General features: G+C 44.2%; 1 protein-coding gene and 1 long non-coding RNA gene across 11 annotated transcripts in view; both read right to left on the minus strand.

The window, feature by feature from the left end:
* LOC116952896 (clathrin coat assembly protein AP180-like) overlaps positions 1 to 24,506 on the minus strand; it is a 229,334-nt gene that overhangs the window by 82,631 nt on the left and 122,197 nt on the right. For all 10 annotated transcript variants that reach the window (XM_076074560.1, XM_076074558.1, XM_076074566.1 and 7 more), the window contains exons 3-6: positions 7,344 to 7,419; positions 6,584 to 6,686; positions 4,201 to 4,294; positions 506 to 617 (exon numbers count right to left, since the gene is read on the minus strand). In XM_076074560.1, coding sequence (XP_075930675.1) covers positions 506 to 617; positions 4,201 to 4,294; positions 6,584 to 6,686; positions 7,344 to 7,419 — 385 coding nt within the window. The remainder of the gene's footprint in view (positions 1 to 505; positions 618 to 4,200; positions 4,295 to 6,583; positions 6,687 to 7,343; positions 7,420 to 24,506) is intronic.
* Positions 15,010 to 20,087, minus strand: LOC142931110 (uncharacterized). Its single transcript, XR_012947123.1, has 2 exons — positions 17,639 to 20,087; positions 15,010 to 16,004 (listed from the first exon to the last, which is right to left on the minus strand). It is a non-coding gene; the product is annotated as an uncharacterized LOC142931110 (long non-coding RNA).

Consider the following 24,506-nt stretch of genomic DNA (forward strand, 5'->3'; position numbering starts at 1 on the left):
ATCAGAGAGTCTATATCCAAAATGTACTGGTGGATTGTGAGCAATAAATAACAAAAAAACGTACAAGCATCCATCTCACCACTAAGAAACCAATAAGAGGTTGGTAATAACGAGCCTTCGAGGGAAGCCTACGGACCTTCTAGGCATAATGTTTTAAAGTTGCACTCTTATTAAAAAAGTAAACCATGGACTAGTTTTGATGTAGGAGTTTCATAAACAGGGTGTGAAGAGCAACAGCGTGGTACAGACATGTTGAGGTATAGGCAGAGAGAGGGGCATGAAGAAAGGAGACAGAGAGAAACCAACACAAGACCCACGAACACATACAGAGACACTGAGATGGAGACAGAGGGGAAAAGACTGGTAGGCCAAGACGAGACGGATGCATAAAGAACAAAGGGAGACTGAAACATGCGGAGAAGGACCAGAGGGACAAGCAGAGATGGAGGCAGCGGAGCAATGGGGAGACGCAGCCTCAGGCAGCATCGGGGCTGCCACCTCTCACCCAGCAGGTTAATGACCCCGTCGTTGTAGCAGGCAAAGAGACGGATCATGTCCTTGAAGAGCAGTGAGAAAGCAGCGTTAATCACTCCGTTGCTGAGGTCACTGGGGCTTGCCTGTCAGCGACACGCGACACGGGACACGGGTAGACAGAGAAGCACTGCATTAACAATTGGCAGTCGAAGTTCGGGTTATGTTTCCATACACAAACCGCAAGCCCACCCAATTACACATGACGCAAACATGCACCATCCGATTCGCGCAGTTGGCTATGTATGGTATGAAATACGTTCAACATACATACAATTGATGTTGAATGGTAATGATTCTTGTTCATTCAGAATGTAACTTTACCCAGATAATCGTAAGAGCTAAAACCTAAAATATGATAGAATTAGGTCGGAAAACCTACAGTGAGGGAAAAAAGTATTTGATCCCCTGTTGATTTTGTACGTTTGCCCACTGACAAAGAAATGATCAGTCTATAATTTTAATGGTAGCTTTATTTGAACAGTGAGAGACAGAATAACAACAACAAAAAATCCAGAAAAACGCATGTCAAAAATGTTAAATTTATTTGCTTTTTAATGAGGGAAATAAGTATTTGACCCCTCTGCAAAACATGACTTAGTACTTGGTGGCAAAACCCTTGTTGGCAATCACATAGGTCAGACGTTTCTTGTAGTTGGCCACCAGGTTTGCACACATCTCAGGTGGGATCTTATCCCTCTCCTCTTTGCAGGTCTTCTCCAAGTCATTAAGATTTCGAGGCTGACGTTTGGCAACTCGAACCTTTAGCTCCCTCCACAGATTTTCTATGGGATTAAGGTCTGGAGACTGGCTAGGCCACTTCAGGACCTTAATGTGCTTCTTCTTGAGCCACTCCTTTGTTGCCTTGGCCGTGTGTTTTGGGTCATTGTCATGCTGGAATACCCATTCACGACCCATTTTCAATGCCCTGACTGAGGGAAGGAGGTTCTCACCAAAGATTTGTCGGTACATGGCCCCGTCCATCGTCCCTTTGATGCGGTGAAGTTGTCCTGTCCCCTTAGCAGAAAAACACCCCCAAAGCATCATGTTTCCACAACCATGTTTGACGGTGGGGATGGTGTTCTTGGGGTCATAGGCAGCATTCCTCCTCATTCAAACACGGCGAGTTGATGCCAAAGAGCTCCATTTTGGTCTCATCTGATCACAACACTTTCACCCAGTTGTCCTCCGAATCATTCAGATGTTCATTGGCAAACTGCAGACAGGCATGTATATGTGCTTTCTTGAGCAAGACCTTGCGGGCGCTGCAGGATTTCAGACCTTCACGGCGTAGTGTGTTACCAATTGTATTATTGGTGACTATGGTCCCAGCTGCCTTGAGATGATTGACAAGATCCTCCCATGTAGTTCTGGGCTGATTCCTCACCGTTCTCATGATCATTGCAACTAAACGAGGTGAGATCTTGCATGGAGCCCCAGGCCGAGGGAAATTGACAGGTATTTTGTGTTTCTTCTATTTGCGAATAATTGCACCAACTGTTGTCACCTTCTCACCAAGCTGCTTGGCAATGGCCTTGTAGCCCATTCCAGCCTTGTGTAGGTCTACAATCTTGTCCCTGACATCCTTGGAGAACTCTTTGGTCTTGGCCATGGTGGAGAGTTTGGAATCTGATTGATTGATTGCTTCTGTGGACAGGTGTCTTTTATACAGGTAACAAGCTGAGATTAGGAGCACTCCCTTTAAGAGTGTGCTCCTAATTTCAGCACGTTATCTGTATAAGACACCTGGGAGCCAGAAATCTGATTGAGAGGGGGTCAAATACTTATTTCCCTCATTAAAAGAAAAATCATCATCATTGAGTTGTACCTGCGGTGACTGCTATATCAGGGAGACGAAACGACATATTTCTGACCGAATCCGCGAGCACAAATCAGATTTGAAACACGGTAGAACGAATTATTCGGCCGTGGCTGATCATTGCTTCAACACAGCGGGTTCTCATGACATTGTGTTCTCTGATACCAAAGTTCTCTGCAAACCTCCCGGTTATTATCAAAGATTTGTCCATGAAGCCATCCAGATATACAAACATAGACACAACTTCAACCGAGAGGATGGTTTCAAATTAAGCAACCACTGGAAAGATGTTATAAATCAAGTCAAACGTTAGCTGCCTTTTAATTGTACAGCCATTTCCACTTCTCAGTGGTTGTATGTCAAACTTCAGCTACCTTATAATTTTACAGCCATTTTCGTAGTTTTCATTTTAGGTTTCAAAAAATTGGTCTTTAATTGATGTCTTGCATCGCCTCCCCCCGAAACCCTCCTGCAGCATAACAAAAGGGTTGTTTACCTGCTTTTGTGCAGTTTAACAGAAGGCAGCTTAGCTCAGCCCTCGCACCCACCCACGTCCCTTTCTGGCTCCTCCCCCCCCCTGACCTATATATAATCCAAGTCGTCTCGGAACTGTGCACTTGACACAGATATTCTGCTGTGACTGTTCCACCTGAAGACGGAAGCTTGTGTTGCCTCCGAAATGTCGTGATTTAATTGTTCTCTTTCATTTTATTTTACCTACGTGACTTTACCGAAAAAAAACAAAAAGTATGAATCCTTGCAGTCACGAAAGCTTCAAATCGAGAAGTTTAGTTTTCATTTAGTTGACCTGGTGCCTCGCCGATCCTGCATGTGGACGTATCTCACACTGTGTCGAAACAACTCGCTGATAACGCCCACAATGTGCTGGATTACAGAAAGGAGTGCCCAGCATGCGAGCATCGATTTTACTCATGAGAAATTATTCACGTTGTTTTATAAAGAGTAATACAGCTATTGGACTCACAATTTCCATCAGAATTCTATCAGCTGCAATTGTCAACCATCCTTGATGGGACGAGAACCAATACGCTTGTCAGGCTGCAGAGAATATCACTTTTGTGGGCAGAAAAATCTGCTGTCTAGAAACAAAATGCCACCCATTTTGGCACCCCAAAGCGGGGGGTGGGGGCGAGGTTATTTGCTTTTATAGAGAAGCTAGAAAGCTGAAATTTGGCATAAAGAGTCAAGATAATGCATATAACCAGAACATTTTAAATGTAAGACTTTGGCCACCCAACATACACATTTATGCTTGATGCTGGAGTAAAGTAATTCATATATTGCATGTTATTGTAAAAGGAATAATGTATATTACCTCACCGTTCCTGTTCTGCAGTAATGTGCCTACTTTATTGAGGCCGATGTTAGAGCATAAAATAAAGTTTGATTGATTGACAAGTGGTGATAGACACAATAAAATTAAGATGTTTAAGGTAAAAGAAATGTTTTGAAAAAAGAAAATACAATTTAAATTACAAAAACGACACCGAGTTTAAACACAGCCATTGCTTCAGCAGAGCTATTAATATTGCCAACCCACTCACAACGTTCATCCCACTCCACAATATCAACAACGTTTCTGCGATCAATGCTTCCAAAACGGAACTCGAGCAAGACTTACGGAAGTTCCAAAAAAATATCATCAAGTGCGATAGCTTGAGCCCATTCAGATCTTAACTGTATTGATCACTGGCTGCAAAGCAGATCGAATCTAAATTTTAATTGTTTGAGTTTCTAACAAAACTACACTGTGCACACTTTTAAGACACTCACAACACGTGTCATAGTAATCCCGGTTAATATTATGACCAGAGAAATTGAGACATTACATCAAAGTCGAGAAGAGCATCCACTTGTCCTTGCAAGACAGGCAGAGCCTTGAGAAGCTTTTCCACATTCATACTTCTCATGAGACCTTCGTTGCTATTGGAGAGAAGAAACGCGCGCATTGGGTTAGAGGGAAGCGTTGTAACGGAAGATGTCGCAGTAACACCGGAAGGCAGCACCTCTCACCAGTTATAGTATTACCAAGGGCGCCCCGTATTCCGAAAAGAGCGTGCCGGGGTTATTTGTGCGACACATTTCCCAACATATTGGGAATGCAGGCAGACCTTGGTTCAGCACTTGAGGTGCGTTTCTCTGAAGAAGCGAACACTGAAGAAGCGAATAGAATCATCACTGCAAGGGGTTTTATACCATTGTATATATGGGGCAAGTTCCCGACAGACTTATTTATTTCGTATGATCAATATACAAGGGCTTTATTAGAGTATCAATAACAGCGCGAATAATAATGCAGATGGTAAACATTCATTAAATAATTTATGATGCACTGTACTCGAGTGCGTTCTACTGTACTCCTCCATAGCAGCGGTGCCAGACGAGGCTGTAGGAGCTGCTCCCAGTCTGGGTCACTCAGAGAATAGCTTCAGAACCGCCAAGATTTTAGCAATGCTCTCAGTCTAAATTTCTGTGGTGAGGTGTAGGTGGAGCCCGATACTCGATCTCATGGAGGTCTCACCTGGCTAGCATTGAGAACAAAAATATATACATTTTTTACATAAAAAAGTTTATTTGACGCACGCTCTCATTGGCCGAGCGATTAATAGGGGCGGGTACGTTTCCTAAGCCACCACTGCTGTGTGTTTTCACTCTTAAATCGCTTCATTTAGGGTTTGATTTTAATTTTTCGTAAAAATTTTCTCCAGGACAAAAACCGCCATAACGAATCAGCATTCTACAGGGTTGAACTAAGCAAGGTCTGCCCGGTAAATAAAATCAGGGCTAAATAAATAGATAATATATACGCCCCTTTTTGTTTAATTCATATGTTCCAGGCACTATAATAAAACAAGCACTGGCTGCGTGGATGCTGATGGGTGCGACGGTTACAAACAAAGGTCACACAGAACCACCAGCTGTGAGCGCTTCTCCTGTGGAGACTTCCCAGCTTCAGCCTGGGGCCCATTTTTGGATCAAACCCTGAAATACACAAGCTAAAATAACCTCAACGCTCATTATGAATAACGTTTGCTCTTTGTAATATCACTTGCGTGAGGTTTTCCTCTAAGTCAGATATGCTTCACTCATGGTTCATCTCCCAACCACTTTCAGGGCCTAACGTGGCTGCCATCGTTTATGGGCAGGGGCTGGAGTTTGCCATGTACGCAAATTTCAACGAACCGAAACAATTATAATTACAGCACCTAAAATCTGGCGATTTACTCCAACATACTGGTGACGCTGCATTTGCTCCATGTCTGAACGAGCAATTAAGGTGTTCATTTTTTATCAGTAAGGCTTTTGCACAGCACGCCCCAAGATACCGAGTTTCCATTAGGCAGCTTGGGCCTAGAGCACTCCCATCCCAACGATGGGGCGCTGTTCAATGCAAAAAAGTAATATTGTATAAAAAATCATTATGCATTGTGGTGGATGTCTGGTTATAAATTTTATTGAATATAATCATTAACTCATCTATAGCGCACTTCACAAAATGATTCAACGTGCTTATACCACTCCACAACAACGCATATGGCGTTTGATGATATAGGGAAGTGAGTTTGGACAGGAGACATCACAAGAAGCGTCGGTGTGCGATAGACCAGACTGGTGACGGAATGGTAGCTAGGGGTGAGGTCGTGCCCTGACAAGAGCAAAATGGGATGCAGCCCCGCAGGACCATGAGGCGTGGAGACGGTGTGGGGAGGGGCCTTCATCCCGTGGTCGGATCATCGCCGACGATGAGGACTGAATATTGAGAAAGGCCTTAGGAGAAGCTCGTGGCCAAATTAAGAAAGTGTAATTTATACAATGGGTCATTTTTACTTATTCTTTGATGACCTAGGTAAGACCAAAAATCAGGGTCGTCGAAACTTTTTGCGTTGAGGGACAGATTGATGAAGAATCTGAGAGCCATGGGCCACAGATATAATGAATTCTAATCACTATACATATGGTATACAGTATGTAGTATTTATTATACAACATTCATGCAATAGTTATATTTCTATCAACGTTATGCATCCGAGTGATGAGTAATGTTTTCTTATTTTGTATGACAACGTGAAGAGCAACTTTAATCATGAATGATGCAACCAAGGAAGAGGCACGAGATGAAGAGATTCTGTCAGGAACGAGAAGAGAGAAATACTCGTAGATGCACTCTGGAACAGATGGGAGAAGGCAGCAGCCCTCTGTTACCTCACTTACCCCCGTTTAACACGTGTGAAGTCAAAGGCCATCTGTCTGTAGGAATAAGCCTTTTCATTCAGGTATTTGCTGTACCGACGAACAAAGGTTGACATGTCGTATCCTGAAAAACAAAAAAAAACATTAACGCAGTGTTACCTCGAGTTAACGGATCGTATGTATCGCCCTTGGGGGTCTCGGCTCTCCTACCCAACAGCAGACAGGTGCCTTCAGGCTTCATAAGGAAAGGTTTGAGGAAACACTTAAGAGCTGGGCTAGGGTTTTGCATGTGCTTATTGCCAATTGGTATTAAATCACCACTTTAAAAAAAATCGAGAATGTTTTAAATCGCAGGTTCAATTATGGGGTATGGCAATACGTTCAATAGCCCGCACCTCCGATGAGCACTGTTGTGGTACATATGGTGTGAACAGGTTCAACATATGTACATAAAGTACAATAAAGAATCAGAGGTGGAAGATAATAAGATGTGGATGTCAAAGTTTAAATCAAGATCTGAGTGGGGCTGGCTCCGTGCTTTGGCGAGTGTCTGGCCAACTTCGAAAAATATTTGAAGTCTTTAAAATGTATTTGTTTCACTGAGGACGATTTATATCTCAAATATCACTTTCCATCTGCATTGCACGAAGAGGACATTGTGTTGCTGTCTGTACAAAATCACCAAAATGGGCTTCACTTTGCCACTCGTGACCCTAAAAAAGGAAAAAAATATACAGACAAGACACCAACACACGTGAACAAAAGCCTCCATATCTCTCACCTTGAACCCCACTTTTGTCCAGGAAATTGCTCAGGTTGAAGAGGGTATTCCTCGATGCCAGGTACTGGATGAAACGCTAGGGATGCACGCACACAGATAGAAGCCGATTAACGTAGTCAACATATAAATCACGGAGCTCTTTGGTCTTGCCTCAAGACCAGGAAAGACCGGATATTACCATGGTTGACTAAGTACGGTGCAAAAGAAAGTTCAACATACGCATTAGAATTTGGCATGGTACACGCATGAAATGAACTCGCAGCCCTGAGCCATCCAGTATGATGAGACAAGGCATTGCAATGTTTGTGCTCACTTTGGACAATCTGTGGTTCCATTCCGAGGAGCAACTGAACTCCATATAATACGTCAAGATAAGTGTCGTTAAACCCGCCACCACCCGACAGTTAATTAGTAAGGTTTGTCACTAACCAAACGTGCCAATTAGTTACTAGTTCAGCACAGTTTTATTTCAGTTTCATTTATTTGGTATAGCCCTGTGAGTCATTCGGCTCTTGAATCGAATGCAACCACAACTACCAAAAACATGAACAAGAAACATCTTAAAGTGACTAAGCGCAAACAGAAAAATCCAGGAAAAAACAGCAGTCTTCCAGAAAAAGCACCGTATATCAATGCGGTGTGCAAAAATCCCAGTAGGATGCAAGTCAAACAATAACAACCATGAGACAATTTAGATTAAAGTTATCAGTCTAACTCTGTACTACAACAAACAAATATGGCTAAACCAAAACGTTTTTGAAATCACCAAAATAAAGATATAAAAGCAATGTAACAGTGATCATAGGAACTGTGATTGAAATTTTACAATAAACGATATAGAGTGAGGGAAACAAGTATGTGATCCCCTGATGATTTTGTACGTTTGCCCACTGACAAAGAAATTATCAGTCTATAATTTTAATGGTAGGTTCATTTGAACAGTGAGAGACAGAAAAACAACAACAAAATCCAGAAAAACGCATGTCAAAAATGTTATAAATTGATTTGCATTTTAATGAGGGAAATAAGTATTTGACCCCTCTGCAAAACATGACTTAGTACTTGGTCGCAAAACCCTTGTTGGCAATCACAGAGGTCAGACGTTTCTTGTAGTTGGCCACCAGGTTTGCACACATCTCAGGAGGGATTTTGCCCCACTCCTTTTTGCAGATCTTCTCCAAGTCATTAAGGTTTCGAGGCTGACGTTTGGCAACTCGAACCTTCAGCTCCCTCCACAGATTTTCTATGGGATTAAGGTCTGGAGACTGGCTAGGCCACTCCAGGACCTTAATGTGCTTCTTCTTGAGCCACTCCTTTGTTGCCTTGGCCGTGTGTTTTGGGTCATTGTCAGGCTGGAATACCCATCCACGACCCATTTTCAATGCCCTGGCTGAGGGAAGGAGGTTCTCACCCAAGATTTGATGGTACATGGCCCCGTCCATCGTCCCTTTGATGCGGTGAAATTGTCCTGTCCCCTTAGCAGAAAAACACCCCCAAAGCATAATGTTTCCACCTCCATGTTTGACGGTGGGGATGGTGTTCTTGGGGTCATAGGCAGCATTCCTCCTCCTCCAAACACGGCGAGTTGAGTTGATGCCAAAGAGCTCCATTTTGGTCTCATCTGACCACAACACTTTCACCCAATTGTCCTCTGAATCATTCAGATGTTCATTGGCAAACTTCAGACGGGCATGTATATGTGCTTTCTTGAGCAGGGGGACCTTGCGGGCGCTGCAGGATTTGTCCTTCATGGCGTAGTATTACCAATTGCTTTCTTGGTGACTATGGTCCCAGCTGCCTTGAGATCATTGACAAGATCCTCCCGTGTAGTTCTGGGCTGATTCCTCACCGTTCTCATGATAATTGAAACTCCACGAGGTGAGATCTTGCATGGAGCCCCAGGCCGAGGGAGATTGACAGTTCTTGTGTTTCTTCCATTTGCGAATAATCGCACCAACTGTCGTCACCTTATTCATATTGTTAGCTCTTTCGGTAAAGTCACGTTGAAGGGAAACAATAAAATATATATAAAACAATAAAAATTCTCACGACGTTTCGACCATAACACAAACGGTCGTCATCAGGTGTGAAAAAAACCAACGGCAAGAAACATTTGAAAGAAGTGTCGGTTTGCATTAATTTATTTATTTTTAACGGTGTATTTATTTATAAAAAAACGTCAGCGCCACGCGCAGCGATTTGGCGGTTTATTTAGAAGGACTAGTCCATCTATGTTCTGAAAAGAGGAGGGGGGAGACGAAAAATTAATGTATGCTGTCTGAAAGCCACCGTAAGCGAACGAATCTCTCATGGTAGCCAGATGGCTTACAAAGAACCTCTGTCTTGGCAATTGTCTTGTAGCCCATTCCAGCCTTGTGTAGGTCTACAATCTTGTCCCTGACATCCTTGGAGAGCTCTTTGGTCTTGGCCATGGTGGAGAGTTTGGAATCTGATTGATTGATTGCTTCTGTGGACAGGTGTCTTTTATACAGGTAACAAGCTGAGATTAGGAGCACTCCCTTTAAGAGTGTGCTCCTAATCTCAGCTCGTTACCTGTATAAAAGACACCTGGGAGCCACAAATCTTTCTGATTGAGTGGGGGTCAAATACTTATTTCCCTCATTAAAATGCAAATCAATTTATAAAATTTTTGACATGCGTTTTTCTGGATTTTGTTGTTGTTATTCTGTCTCTCACTGTTCAAATAAACCTACCATTAAAATTATAGACTGATCATTTCTTTGCCAGTGGGCAAACGTACACAATCAGCAGGGGATCAAATATTTTTTTCCCCTCACTGTACATAACATGTACTACCAACTTTGCAGCCATAGTTGGCTGCATGAGTCACTCCATAACAGCAGGAGTATTAGTAGGAGTATCAAAAATTCTCAATGCACCTTTAAGATCAGCACACTATAATCAAAACACAAGATAATACTTTGCAGCGGTCATCCGGAGCAAAACATTTTATTTCAGGCCACTGAATCGCAGTGGCAGCTAGGGGTGTACAACTCCTCTAGAACAGTTTTGAGTGAAGATCTCACAGGTAGTGATCCAAGTTGCAGTTTATTGGCAATAGCATTCCAGACCCTAGGGGCATCAATAGCAAAGGCCCTTCCTCCAGTATTTGTTGGCAATAAGGAATGTGAAGCTGGTAAATGAGCGAAACAGAGAGGAGATAAGGCAGGTAGTCTGCGGATTTTTTTGCAAGTACATCGTGAATAAATAAGATCTGATACACAAGCCGTCGAACATTAAGAGATGTTAAGTTTTACCCAATGTAGAGATCACAGTGGTGGGTCCTATATGGGCAGTTCAATGCAAATGTTAAGGCCGAGTGATAAATTGAGTCAAGCTTCTTCAGGACAGTACTGGTGGCTGATTTATATACGATATCACCGTAATCAAGTAGAGGCAGTATGGTAGCTTTTATCAATTCCAAACAGAACATAGGGGGGAGCAGTGCTTGTGTCGATACAGAAAACCAATTTTCATTTTTGTCTTTTTACCAATATAATCAATGTGATCTTCAAAATTCAGTTTTGAATCAAGGATGACCCCAAGATACTTATAGATCTTGACTTGCTCTATTTGATAATTATTTAAGGAATTGTAATTGGGGAAAAAATAGTCCTGGTGAAAAGCATAGGACCTTGGTTTTGGAGGTATTCAGGACTAGTTTAAGAGCAACTAGCTGATGTTGTAGTTTGTTGAAATCACCCTGGAGCTTAGCAATCACGTCATCCGGAGAGTGGCCAGCAGTAATCAGTATTGTGTCATCTGCAAAAAGATTTACCCTGGAATGATCCAGGTCAATGCCCAAGTCATTGACATAAAGAGAAAACAAGAGGGGGCCGAGGATGAAACCCTGTGGAACCCCTTTTGTTATCTTAACACTGTTTGACCTCCAACCATCTGTGAAAACAGTTTAGGTGCGAGAAGAGAGGTAATTTTTAACCATTCGACTGCGTGTTTGGAGAAACGGAGGCAACTTAGTTTACCAAGCAGGGTGTTGTGGTCTACTGTATCCAAGGCTTTGGACAAGTCAAGGAAAATACTGGCGCAGTACTTCTTATTATCAAGGCTACTGTAAATGTGGTTCAGAGAGTCGAATGCAGCAGATGTGGTGCTGTATTTTTTAATTTGGTAGTTCAATAATAAAAAAATAAATTAATCAACGGGGACAAAATTGAGATTGGTCGGTAGCTATTTGGATCATCTTTAGGGCCCCCTTTGTGAAGTGGACGAACATAGGAATGTTTCCATTCTAGAGATACTGATGCTTCTTTGATGGACAGGTTGAAAGTATGGGCTATAGGTTTGTATATTAGGTGACCAACAGTTAGTAGAGCAAAGACAGGAATACTATCTGCTCCGGTAGAGGAGGACCCTTTGAGGTAGGACAGTTGTTTCAGAACACTACCTTCGTGGATTGTATGGAAACTAAATTCGTTTGATGTTTGGACAGGGGTGTTGGAATTTGCATGAGCAGGGGTGACTCCCAATACATTATCAAAAAGGTCACCCAGCTTCAGAAAAATTCAGGTTAAAATTGTCCACTATTTTTTGGGGCTCTGAAAAATATCCCCCATTTCGGTTAAGCTCAATGGGCAGATTATCTGTTTTGGATGCCTTTTCGATAAATTTGATTGTTTTCCAGAAGATCCTGGCATTTCCATGTGATTCCAGGAAGAGTGGAGGAAAAGTAAGCATTTTTTCATGCCGTATTTTTTTGACGCATCTATTCCTTAAAATCCTGTATTCTAGCCAGTCATTTACCAAATTACTTTTCTGAGCACATGCCCAAGCCTTGTCCCTAGTTTTCACACTGGTGTGTTGAAGTAAACTCACAAAACTTAGAATTTGAGTATGACGTTTCGCTAGTAATTACAACCAGCCTCACCAGGCGAAAGCCAGAGTTGCAGAGAAATCCTCCTCCTCTTTCACTCTTAAAAGGAATAAATGTGATGTTGTCACGGAGCCAATTCGGTGCGAAGACCAGAGAAAGGGGTTAATGTAGGCATGTAATATTACAATGGCTATCCATTATTAGTTGGGTTATTCACAGTTCATCACCATAGATTATGTATGTACATTCTGGCATTTATAGGTCAAAAAAAATCGCAATACCTGTTATTGACCGCTCACAGTTAATCACCATCGATGTATGGTGACCTGTATTAGGCATGCAATTAAAGAGTGTATTACTTGATAATATAATACACTTCCAAGCAGCATTAAGACTGTTGCTATCAGAACGGTTAAAATACATTTTTATTTCTCTCAATTTCAATAGATTCTCCAGTTGGTCTTGGCACGTAGTACCTAGTTGTACATCTCTTTATTTGCCCTGTTGCGTTTGGTTTGTCGCTGCGCTGTCCGTCACTCGTATTGCTACATTGACGTTGGCAAGAGAGACTTGTGGTGGTGTGCACCTCCCTCCCTTGTGGATCATTGCAATTCGGCCCCGAGCAACTGCAGGGATCACGTGAACCTATTTAGGGACGACTAACAAATAAAAACATTTATTCTTACAAGCGCAATTCAAAATGCCCGTATCATTAGCTAAGAGTATCTATATATCTATTGATGAAATGAAGCACAATTATCCCCTAATTATGAACAAATACGTACATTATAAAATGTTACTGGCAAAAAATATATATGAAATTCAAACTACCTACCCTAGCCACGATATCCACAAAAACTGAACGGTGGTGAAACCTGCCATACTAGGAGTAAAGGCGCTACGGATAAGAGGAGCCAGGAGGTGAGACTACACATGCTTCAGGCCATGAAAAGTCAAGATTGTCCCCAACCTAAAATCAGAAAAAAACGGTCGGGTCTCACATTACAACCACACGTGGCCTCCGGTCACCAGCCTCTGGGGGATTCCACATCAGTGCCTTTCTCCGTACCCCTGCCACTCTCCACCCCACTCATCACCGCAGCCTCCATGTCTAAATCACGTCAAACTGCCCACGTCTAAAAATGCCAGGGCCAAGACTGTCTTTTTTACCAGGTAAGGCCCAATGAACTACATAGATATTTTTCAGAAGCGACCTGGCTATCACAAATGATAGCTCAATGAAGTGGCTGATATCATCATGTGGAAATGTATAGTAGCCAAATACTATAAACGAGTGATGTAGAATCTAAATGTGGAGGGAAAAACCGGAGGACCCAGAGAAAAATCCACGCGACCATGAGGAGAACATGCAAACTCCAAATATACAGGCGTTGAGGTCAGAATAGAACCCACGATTTCCTGTCCACCAGGCAAGGTAGTTAATCTCACAACCATGGCACCCAAAGACAAGTGTGCAACATCCACAAATTAAAAGCATCTTTCCGGCGCAAATGAGAAATTTAGATTCATACGTCCCCCTTTCAGTCCCTGTCCAAGCCATGGTTTAGTAACCAAATAGTCAAGCGGAGCAATGGAGAGACAGATAATTAAAATACACCGCAGCTAAACACCAGTTCTCACCTCAGCCCACTCCGGCAGCTCTTTGCTCTCACTGCCCATCGAATGTCATTTTACGAATTTTAAAAAATTCCGCTCACCTTACTTACGACTGCACACGCTGCCCACTAACAACCACTCCGTGCCCAGCGCTTGCACTCGTTTCTCCTTAAATGCACTTCTAAATGCTTAGCTGTATACTGCAACACTCCAGCGAGCCCAAAACTTGGAATGCTCAGTAACCTTAACCCTTTGGTTATCACGCTATTTTTCCTCAAACGATTACGTAATGTACGTTCATGTCCTTTTCCTAGTCCTGTGGAAACTGTTCCCTCTTACATGCAACTTAACCTTTGCTCGTCTTTCAACAATGCAGCAACAACACCACACACTCCTGTTGCACCTGTGGGTGTCGGGTGCTTTTATCCCATTTGCATATCTCCTTGAGTTACCTCTTTTGCAAGGCTCTTCGGTAGCCTCTACACCTCAACGCATTGCTTTTATAAGTTAATTTTAAAAATATATATGAATCGAGACGCTGGTAATACAATACGCCCGTCCCCAAGAGAGCACACCGATGCACCGTGCCCAATGCAGTCACTGTCATAAATGATGCATGGAGCTGCAACCTGGCGGAGTGCGAGCGGCCAGAGCCACCGTGGCAACAAGGAATCCCGCACTTCAAGATGGGCACACACTCTTTGTTCAGATGTTTACATGGATCAATGTTGCAAAACCGTGAGCTCAATGCTAAGATTCTATTATATCACTACAAAAAAGGCAATTGGTGTTAGTTTTTTTTTTCCCCGAGAGGAGGCAGAGCCGAGGTTTAATAACAGCTACAACACAGCCACGAATAGAACAGCAGTGGCTGGGACAGTGCTGCAGTGTGCTCAACAAACCTCAACGCCACCACTCCCCAGCAATTTACGCTGCGTCTCATGACCGGGGCCACTGGTCTACATGTTAGCGATGCTCTCAAAAGGACTACAAAGCTCAATTCCACACAAATATAATGGAGTCCATGTATTTTGTGACCAAAAATATAGAAAGACTTATTATTATAATTTCGTCTCCAAAAATTAGAGCCTGGAGATTGATCCCCACCATGAGGAAACCCAAGTAATTCACCTCCCATGGAGTTTGACACCAAAGCTGATAGAAACTGCACAGGGGCTGTTGCCGGTCGCTAGTGCATTTATCGACTGCAAGGGTTTCCTGTGGTTGTGCTGTACACCGTGATTGTGGACATCACACCTAATATGCGGTACAATCCCAAAAAAACACACACACATATCACAGCCTACCCGATGGCCTAGGGAAGCGGCTGTACTACACAAGGTCTGTCTTCTTTAAATTGGCCTCTTTAACCTAACATGCACCGTCACTCATCTGATATAATTATCCATGCCGACACTAAGGAAACGGACGAGGTCGAATTAAATGGAGAAAAAACACGTTTCTGTGTTTTCCATATCGTCATCAGTGATCGGGCTGAGACCATAAAAATCCTTCCATGTGAAATGTAGATTCATCTCAGGCAACGACCTATTTTGGAATGGAGGCTGTGGGTCAGGCTGGAGCAGTGCGAGCATGAATAACAGATAAGTGATTAAAAGAGTGATTAAAATGTAGATTGCCTCATTTCTAATTGGCTTGTTAAAAAGCCACTAATTGGCCAAGGACTTTGTCTCCTGGAATGAAGTTTTAAGCCTCGAAATGACCGTGTTCCTAGAGGTCAAAGACCCTCGTGTGATATAGATCCAAATATGCATTCCTGTGTTTAAGTTGTTTTCATGGCTTATAATGAAAGTTGTATTCACAAGTCAGTGACCCAATGCTCAAAAGGGGCATCAGTTGGCACTTATGTTCACCGTTGGAAAAATCTACATACCCACCCTCTGCCTCCATCCAAAATGTTACTCCGAGTTCCTCTCTGGAGTTAGTGAAGTAGAGACGTTATTGACGTCCGAATCCTTGCACTTCCCGTCCGTGTGGGGTTACGGTGGTCGAGACGCCCGTGCACAGGTGTTGTTGCGCTGCTCAATCTACCCAACTTATTTGAATTGTTTCAGTGTTTGGACGTGTCGTGTATTTTTGCATACTCGCACTGGATAGCATCTTGGAGATACTTGCAGTATTTAAATGCTATGCTAAAAATTGTGGTCGTGGTACAACGGTTAGCACAACACCTATGTTCATCTTCTTTGGTTCTTTCGGTAAAGTCACGTAGAATGAGAATAAAATAATAAATTGATAAAATAAAATAACACAATAATATTCTCACGACGTTTCGGCCACAACACAAGCGGCCTTCATCAGGTGAAGGGGCGAGACTGTCTGGTAGGACAGCGCTGGAGTGAAAGAGCCACGTTCAGATCACGGCCTTTAAGCTGTGTGAGAGGAACAAAGCGCCTTGACAAAGGAATTAGCATATAATTTAGCATTGAAATGGCTGAATGATTAGCTTGTGACTGGTCACAGAAATAGCTATGTTAAAAGTTAAAGCATACACATCCGCAGAGGCACCCATTGTTAAAGGAATTAGCATAGAATTTAGCATTGAAATAGCTAAGTTAAGGCATACACATCCGCAGAGGCACCCATTGTTAAAGGAATTAGCATAGAATTTAGCATTGAAATAGCTAAGTTAAGGCATACACATCCGCAGAGGCACCCCTTGACAATGGAATTAGCATAGAATTTAGCATTGAAATAGCTGAGTGATTAGCTTGTAACTGCTACAGAAATAGCTACGTTAAAGTCAGAGCATACACATTCACCGAGGCACTTAGTACAAATCAAACAGGAGAATTTAGCATTGAAATAACTAGGCGAATTTAGCATTGAAATAACTGAGTGATTAGCTAGTGACTGGTCACAGAAATGACTACACATCTGAGCTATTCACAGTACTATATAGTGAACCAATAAAAACTAAAATATAAATTACCTTCATGTTATCAATAAACTCTATATTCTCCAATCAGCTAAGCTACCAACAATAAGTCGTTATATATCACAATGCTCTATGGCGAAAAAATGGGTGGATTCTTACCCTCAAATTTCAGCACCACGGATAGCTACGGGCCCCGTTCAGACGGACGATAAAACTATACCATAATGGTATAGTTTTACAACATGGAGTATACTAGGGCCTCGCAGCTGTCTCTCTCCCCCTCCTCTGTTCCTCCTCTGATCCCCTATTTCAATGCTAAATTCGCCTAGTTATTTCAATGCTAAATTCTCCTGTTTGATTTGTACTAAGTGCCTCGGTGAATGTGTATGCTCTGACTTTAACGTAGCTATTTCTGTAGCAGTTACAAGCTAATCACTCAGCTATTTCAATGCTAAATTCTATGCTAATTCCATTGTCAAGGGGTGCCTCTGCGGATGTGTATGCCTTAACTTAGCTATTTCAATGCTAAATTCTATGCTAATTCCTTTAACAATGGGTGCCTCTGCGGATGTGTATGCCTTAACTTTTAACATAGCTATTTCTGTGACCAGTCACAAGCTAATCATTCAGCCATTTCAATGCTAAATTATATGCTAATTCCTTTGTCAAGGCGCTTTGTTCCTCTCACGCAGCTTAAAGGCCGTGATCTGAACGTGGCTCTTTCACTCCAGCGCTGTCCTACCAGACAGTCTCGCCCCTTCACCTGATGAAGGCCGCTTGTGTTGTGGCCGAAACGTCGTGAGAATATTATTGTGTTATTTTATTTTATCAATTTATTATTTTATTCTCATTCTACGTGACTTTACCGAAAGAACCAAAGAAGATGAATCATTGCAGTCACGAAAGCTTTAAATCGAAATACAACACCTATGTGTAGTGAGTTCAACTGAGTCGCAGACGTACATTTGGAGGAAACATTTATTTAACACCAACACATGGGGTAACTGTCCCTTAACATAATAACATCCTATGGTGATGACCACCATGCTAACTACACTAATTACAATGTAACTAGCGACGACGGACCGGACCACAGCCCGGGTCCAGGTCCACGCGTTGGAGACTCGGAGGAACGTAGAACGTAGACGAAGGTTTCTTCAGGATGAACAACAACCCCGGCCCTTCTGGGGGACCCGGTTTATATTCTCTACGGCGTGGCTGGCTCTGCCCTTGGCCACGACCACCTTCCAGAATCCTACAGCAGGATCTGGACCCTGACCACGTGACCACCCCTAGCCCCCACTTGGGGCCCCTTTATAGGCTTAACTGGTCACGTGTCCTCTCGGGTCAACCAGAGTGCCATGGCCTTCTGTAACCTCATTCCTACGGCCGGCGCTCCCACACCCTGTCCTGTAGGGCTGGCACTGCACGCCAAGCGTGGTGCCATCTAGCGCTATCAATCAGCACTCACCTGGCCCCTCTAGGGCCAGTACGACACCCACACCATTGTGGCATCCGCGATGTCGTTACACCGCACGCCGTGCCTCTCTAGGGCCGGCACTGCACAGGGACATCCCGCAATGTCACTCCACAAGCAACTCAACCTGACTTTGAGTCCTGCTCACTGCAGACATCAGTGGCACATTTGATCTGAATCAGCGCTGGACCCCTCTTTAAACCATGATGAACTGGCCAGCGAGGTGAAGTATGGTCAAATAACTCTCATAAGCGTCAGCATTGGGATTCCTTCATCCAGCGGAGGACTGCAAAAAGGGCCGTACATTACATTATCTACGGGACCTTTTTTGCCAGTATCAAAGTATGAAAAGTAAGAATAGGCTTACCCTTTCTGGGTTTAAGATGTACAAACACCAAATAGATACCTTTTCTAAGGAATCAAGTCTGCATTAAAACACACGCACTTGTAGTGAAACATGCAAACAAATATGCTATAATTTATGCATCGTCTTTGAAACTGATTCGCCTACACCGGAGACAGCCTTCTTTAGAGTCTAGTCTCACCACCAGTGTCAGAGCAGAGAACGCCACCACCAAAAAGCGAAAAGTACAAAGACAAGGCACTATCAGAACACTTATAGTTAAGGTTGAGCAGTTATATCTATGAGACCGTTTTGCCAGTATCAAAGTATGAAAAATAATGTTTTACCCATTCCTAAACATTTCAATTCTTCATATTATTCTAATAATGGGTCAGCGCCAACCCTGGCCAGCGAGTTTAATCCAAAGCCCTGCCGATCTGGAGAAGCTATCATGTGGCTCGTGAATTATGAACATCGTTATTTGCGCTCGTTTAGTCAGGACACTTCTACACACTCCTCGTTCTCAGCAGGGTCCTGTTATGCTTGCCGCAGTCGTGGGTGACGATGCCACCGCCATCGCTGCTGCATAATCACAACTGCGTAACTTGCAGGTTGTTTTTTGCAGCATTGGGATGTTTGGCCAATGCCAGTAACATAATACTGTATATATAACAAAAAATCAGCAATGGAGCAAACTGGGGAAACCAAAGCAAAGCAATGAAAAACAGAGGTGAGGGGGAACACAAAATCGGAATCAATTATGCTGGAGAAATCTCCACAGAGGCGGCAGCCGTATCAGGACCGCAGCGCGTGGACTTCACATCGCGCTGCGATTACTGTACCCCGGTGAGCAATCCTCCGTGGGGGGTGCACACTTGCAGTGTTCCAGCACGTCTCGTGCATTATTCATGGCAGCTCGAGTTTCAAATATCCCATGCACCGGCAACGACTTAATCTCGCTGCTCTAAAACCACTCTCGTCTAAATGTGCCGCCTTGTATGCAGAGCGGCAGGCCACGCGAACGTTCGGCAATCGATTTTACGGCAACAGGGCCGCAAAGGCAGTGCAGGCTCGCGCACCAGAGATCAATAAGAGTGAACCCCTTGCGCAAGGACAGCACGCGCGCACGATCAGAGACGTGAACAAGCCCACGCAGGCACAGTCGAGCGGGAGTCGCCAGGCACAAACAATGCTTTACACTGGGGCCAGAGAATACACACTTCACACTTCTGTCCCTACGCATAATACGAACGGGTATCTTTACACATCTCATCGGCCACGCGGCCCTTCTCTGGACCGATTTTGATATGATGTCCCATCAACAGTCAAGTTTGCCTGAACCAATGCTGCCAGATATTAATCAGGCATGGACAACTCTCCGTTATATAGGATTCCTACATGGACGCAGAACTCTAAAATACATAAAACTAAATAACCATTCGTGTTGTTGTGGAGAAAATAAATGATAACATAAATAAGCAGACATTTCTTTATTTGTGGCTAACCCTTGGAGGGGGATATTAGGGACCTCAGTTGACATCTTGCTGTCGGTTATCTGTTACACCACCACCCCCTCCACCACCACCCCCTCCACCACCACCACCATCCCCTCCACCACCACCACCACCACCATCCCCTCCACCACCACCACCACCACCATCCCCTCCACCACCACCACCACCACCATCCCCTCCACCACCACCACCACCATCCCCTCCACCACCACCACCCCCTCCACCCTCTCCACCACCACCACCCCCTCCACCCTCTCCACCACCACCACCCTCTCCACCACCACCACCCTCTCCACCACCACCACCACCCTCTCCACCACCACCACCACCCTCTCCACCACCACCACCACCCTCTCCACCACCACCACCACCCTCTCCACCACCACCACCACCCTCTCCACCACCACCACCACCCTCTCCACCACCACCACCACCCTCTCCACCACCACCACCCTCTCCACCACCACCACCACCCTCTCCACCACCACCACCACCCTCTCCACCACCACCACCTCCACCCCCACCACCTCCACCCTCTCCACCACCACCTCCACCCTCTCCACCACCACCTCCACCCTCTCCACCACCACCTCCACCCTCTCCACCACCACCTCCACCCTCTCCACCACCACCTCCACCCTCTCCACCACCACCTCCACCCTCTCCACCACCACCTCCACCCTCTCCACCACCACCTCCACCCTCTCCACCACCACCACCATCCCCTCCACCACCACCCCCTCCACCCTCTCCACCACCACCACCCTCTCCACCACCTCCACCCTCTCCACCACCACCACCCTCTCCACCACCACCACCACCCTCTCCACCACCACCACCTCCACCACCTCCACCACCTCCACCCTCTCCACCACCTCCACCCTCTCCACCACCACCACCCTCTCCACCACCACCACCACCACCTCCACCCTCTCCACCACCACCACCTCTACCCACTCCACCACCACCACCACCTTCACCCACTCCACCTCCACCACCCTCTCCACCACCACCTCCACCAGAGACATGTCGCTTCGTCTCCCCGATATAGCAATCACCGCAGGTACAACTGACCGAATTCGCGAGCACAAATCAGATTTGAAACACGGCAGAACGAATTCTTCTGCCGTGGCCGATCACTGTTACAACGCTGTGGGTGATCACGATATAATTTTCTCCGATACCAAGGTTCTTTGCAAACCCACAGGTTTTTATCAGAGATTTGTTCGAGGCAATTCAGATCTACAAACACAGACACAATTTCAACCGAGAAGATGGTTTCAAATTAAGCAACCATTGGAAAGATGTTCTAAATCGAACTAAACATTAAACTAATTTTCATTGGTACAGTATATTTTTTCAAGTAGTGGTACCCCAAACTTTCGCAGCACTGGCTGGTGCACTGCCAGTGCCGATCACTGTGCTACAGCTTTCATCATGCTAAGTCCGCCAATCAAATGCTAATTTTTACGCCAATTCCTTTGTCAAGGAACCTTAATCCCTCTCACACAGCTTAAAGGTGCACTGCCGCGTGCTACACCTTTCATCATGCTAAGTCCGCCAATCAAATGCTATTTTTTACGCTAATTCCTTTGTCGAGGCACCTTAATCCCTCTCACACGGCTTAAAGGCCGCAGTCTGAGCTTGGCTCTGTTTCACTCCAGCACAGTCTTCGAGACAGGCTGGTCCCTTCACCTGATGAAGGCTGCTTGTGTTGTTATTATTGTTATTATTTTTTTACCTACGTGACTTTACCAAATAGAACCAAAGAGTATGGATCCTTGCAGTCACGAAAGCTTCAAATCTAGAATTGATAGCCTCTACGGGGAGGGTTTTCACCTATCTGTTAGAGCTTTTAACAGACAACGGGACAAGAAGTCACAGCTCATCGAGATGCTGACCTTCCTCAAAAGATTCCGCGACCACAAGATAATACACCTCGCCTTCACACTCACTTCTGCTGCTGTGTCCTCACCGAACTCTAAACAGATTCTGTTTAAGGCCAGCCTCTCTTTAATCTCAGAGAGGATAAGGCTACTCCGTTTTGAACTCGATACTTTAGACAGGACTCTCCTACAAGCTCATTTAACGTCAACACAAAAAATGTCACCTTCTGATTGGAACCACGTAGACAACATGACTGCTTCTTCTGTCGATTCACTTTCAATCAAATGCAAAGCTAACCTAATTGCTAAGTTCAACCACCTATCAAAGAAAAACCCGGTTCCACAGATCACAGCTAACAAAATTGTTATCAATCAGAGTAGCACCCCGATTTTGGACAATCTGAAAACAGTATTGGCCAAAGGACTAAATTTCGCTGTCACCCCAAAACATATACCGATAGATGATATCATTTCTCAGGTCGATGTAGCCCTCAAAAGGTATAGGACACATCCAAGCAGACGTCGCGAGAGCTGAAATAGCTACTATTGTTAAGAATGCTAAGAAATCCGTTAGCAACATCAGCAAAGATGAACGCTCTGAACTCGCGAAATTAAAAGAGAGACGTGATATAGTCATCCTCTCAGCCGACAAGAGCAATGCCACTGTAATTATAGATAAAAACTCATACAACAATAAAATTAAGGACCTTCTCAATGATGGTAGTTACTCAAAAATTAAAAATGACCCTACTAATAGCCTAACTACAAAAACCAACAAAATCATCACAAGTTCGACCTCCCTAATTGAACCAACTAAACGTCCCTCCCTAAAACCTTCTGCTGCAAGACCCCCTAGATTCTATGGTCTTCCAAAGATTCATAAAGAAGGCACTCCACTACGATCCATCGTATCCACGATCAACTCCCCTACCTATAAGCTAGCACGTTTTCTGTCGGATACCTTGCTACCTTTCACTGGCAAGACCTCCTCAGCAGTACTTAACTCAGCCCAATTGGTTTCTATGGTCAAAGACGTTGTACTGTCCCCTGACGATATCCTTGTCAGCTTCCATGTGGTCTCCTTGTTCACCAAGGTCCCGGTACCTGATACCATTGATATAATTGAAAATTTGGTACAAAATGGACTAAACCCCGAGGTACCTACGCTGATCAGGCACTGCCTCACCAACACTTACTTCACTTGGAATGGTTCCTTCTACAAGCAAAATGAGGGTACTCCCATGGGTTCCCCCTTGTCACCAGTGATAGCCAATGTTTTCATGGAGAAATTTGAATCGGACGCCATCCAGACTTCCACCCTCAGACCTTCCCTGTGGAAGAGATATGTGGATGGCACTTTTATCATTTGGCCACATGGCCTCCAGCTCTGAACATTTTCCTACACCACATCAATTCCAGACATCCCGCCATCAAATTCACCACGGAAGTGGAGAAAAATGGCAAGCTACCATTCTTGGATGTTCTGTTTGAGAGGAGACCTGATGGCTCATTGGGGCATTCTGTCTACAGGAAACCCACCCACACAGATTCCTACTTGAAGCCTGATTCCCACCACCACCCAGCCCAAAAATAATTCTCTCATCAAAACTTTATACCATAGGGCTCATTGCATTTCGGACCAACACCACCTGACCAGTGAATTAAAACATGTACACCTGGCCCTCAAAAGGAATAGATACTCTGACCGTACCATCCGCCAAGCTGTTTCTCCCTCCATACAGAAACAACCACTTGATACTCCGGTCAAACCATCACACTACCATATATAGCAGGCGTTACTAAAAAGATTTCCAAAATTCTAAACAAACACAAGATCCAGGTCCAGTTCAAAACAGTACATAAAATTCGTGATCTGATCCCATCCGTGAAGGATGTCATTCCTGACTTACAGTACCCCGGGGTTTACAAATTGAGTTGTACCTGCGGTGATTGCTATATCGGGGAGACGAAGCGACATGTCTCTGACCGAATTCGCGAGCACAAATCAGATTTGAAACACGGCAGAACAAATTCTTCTGCCGTGCCTGATCACTGTTACAACGCTGTGGGGGATCACGATATAATTTTCTCCGATACCAAGGTTCTTTGCAAACCCACGGGCTTTTATCAGAGATTTGTTCATGAAGCAATTCAGATCTACAAACACAGACACAATTTCAACCGAGAAGTTGGTTTCAAATTAAGCAACCATTGGAAAGATGTTCTAAATCGAACTAAACATTAAACTAATTTTCATTGGTACAGTATATTTTTTCAAGTAGTGGTACCCCAAACTTTCGCAGCACAGGCTGGTGCACTGCCGGTGCCGCTCACTGTGCTACACCTTTCATCATGCTAAGTCCGCCAATCAAATGCTAATTTTTACGCTAATTCCTTTGTCAAGGCACCTTAATCCCTCTCACACAGCTTAAAGGTGCACTGCCGCGTGCTACACCTTTCATCATGCTAAGTCCGCCAATCAAATGCTAATTTTTTATGCTAATTCCTTTGTCGAGGCACCTTAATCCCTCTCACATGGCTTAAAGGTCGCAGTCTGAGCTTGGCTCTGTTTCAC

This window comes from Petromyzon marinus, chromosome 49 (assembly GCF_048934315.1).
Source record: "Petromyzon marinus isolate PM22_M1 ecotype Great Lakes invasive population chromosome 49, UKy_Petmar_22M1.pri1.0, whole genome shotgun sequence".
Taxonomy (NCBI): Eukaryota; Metazoa; Chordata; class Hyperoartia; order Petromyzontiformes; family Petromyzontidae; genus Petromyzon; species Petromyzon marinus.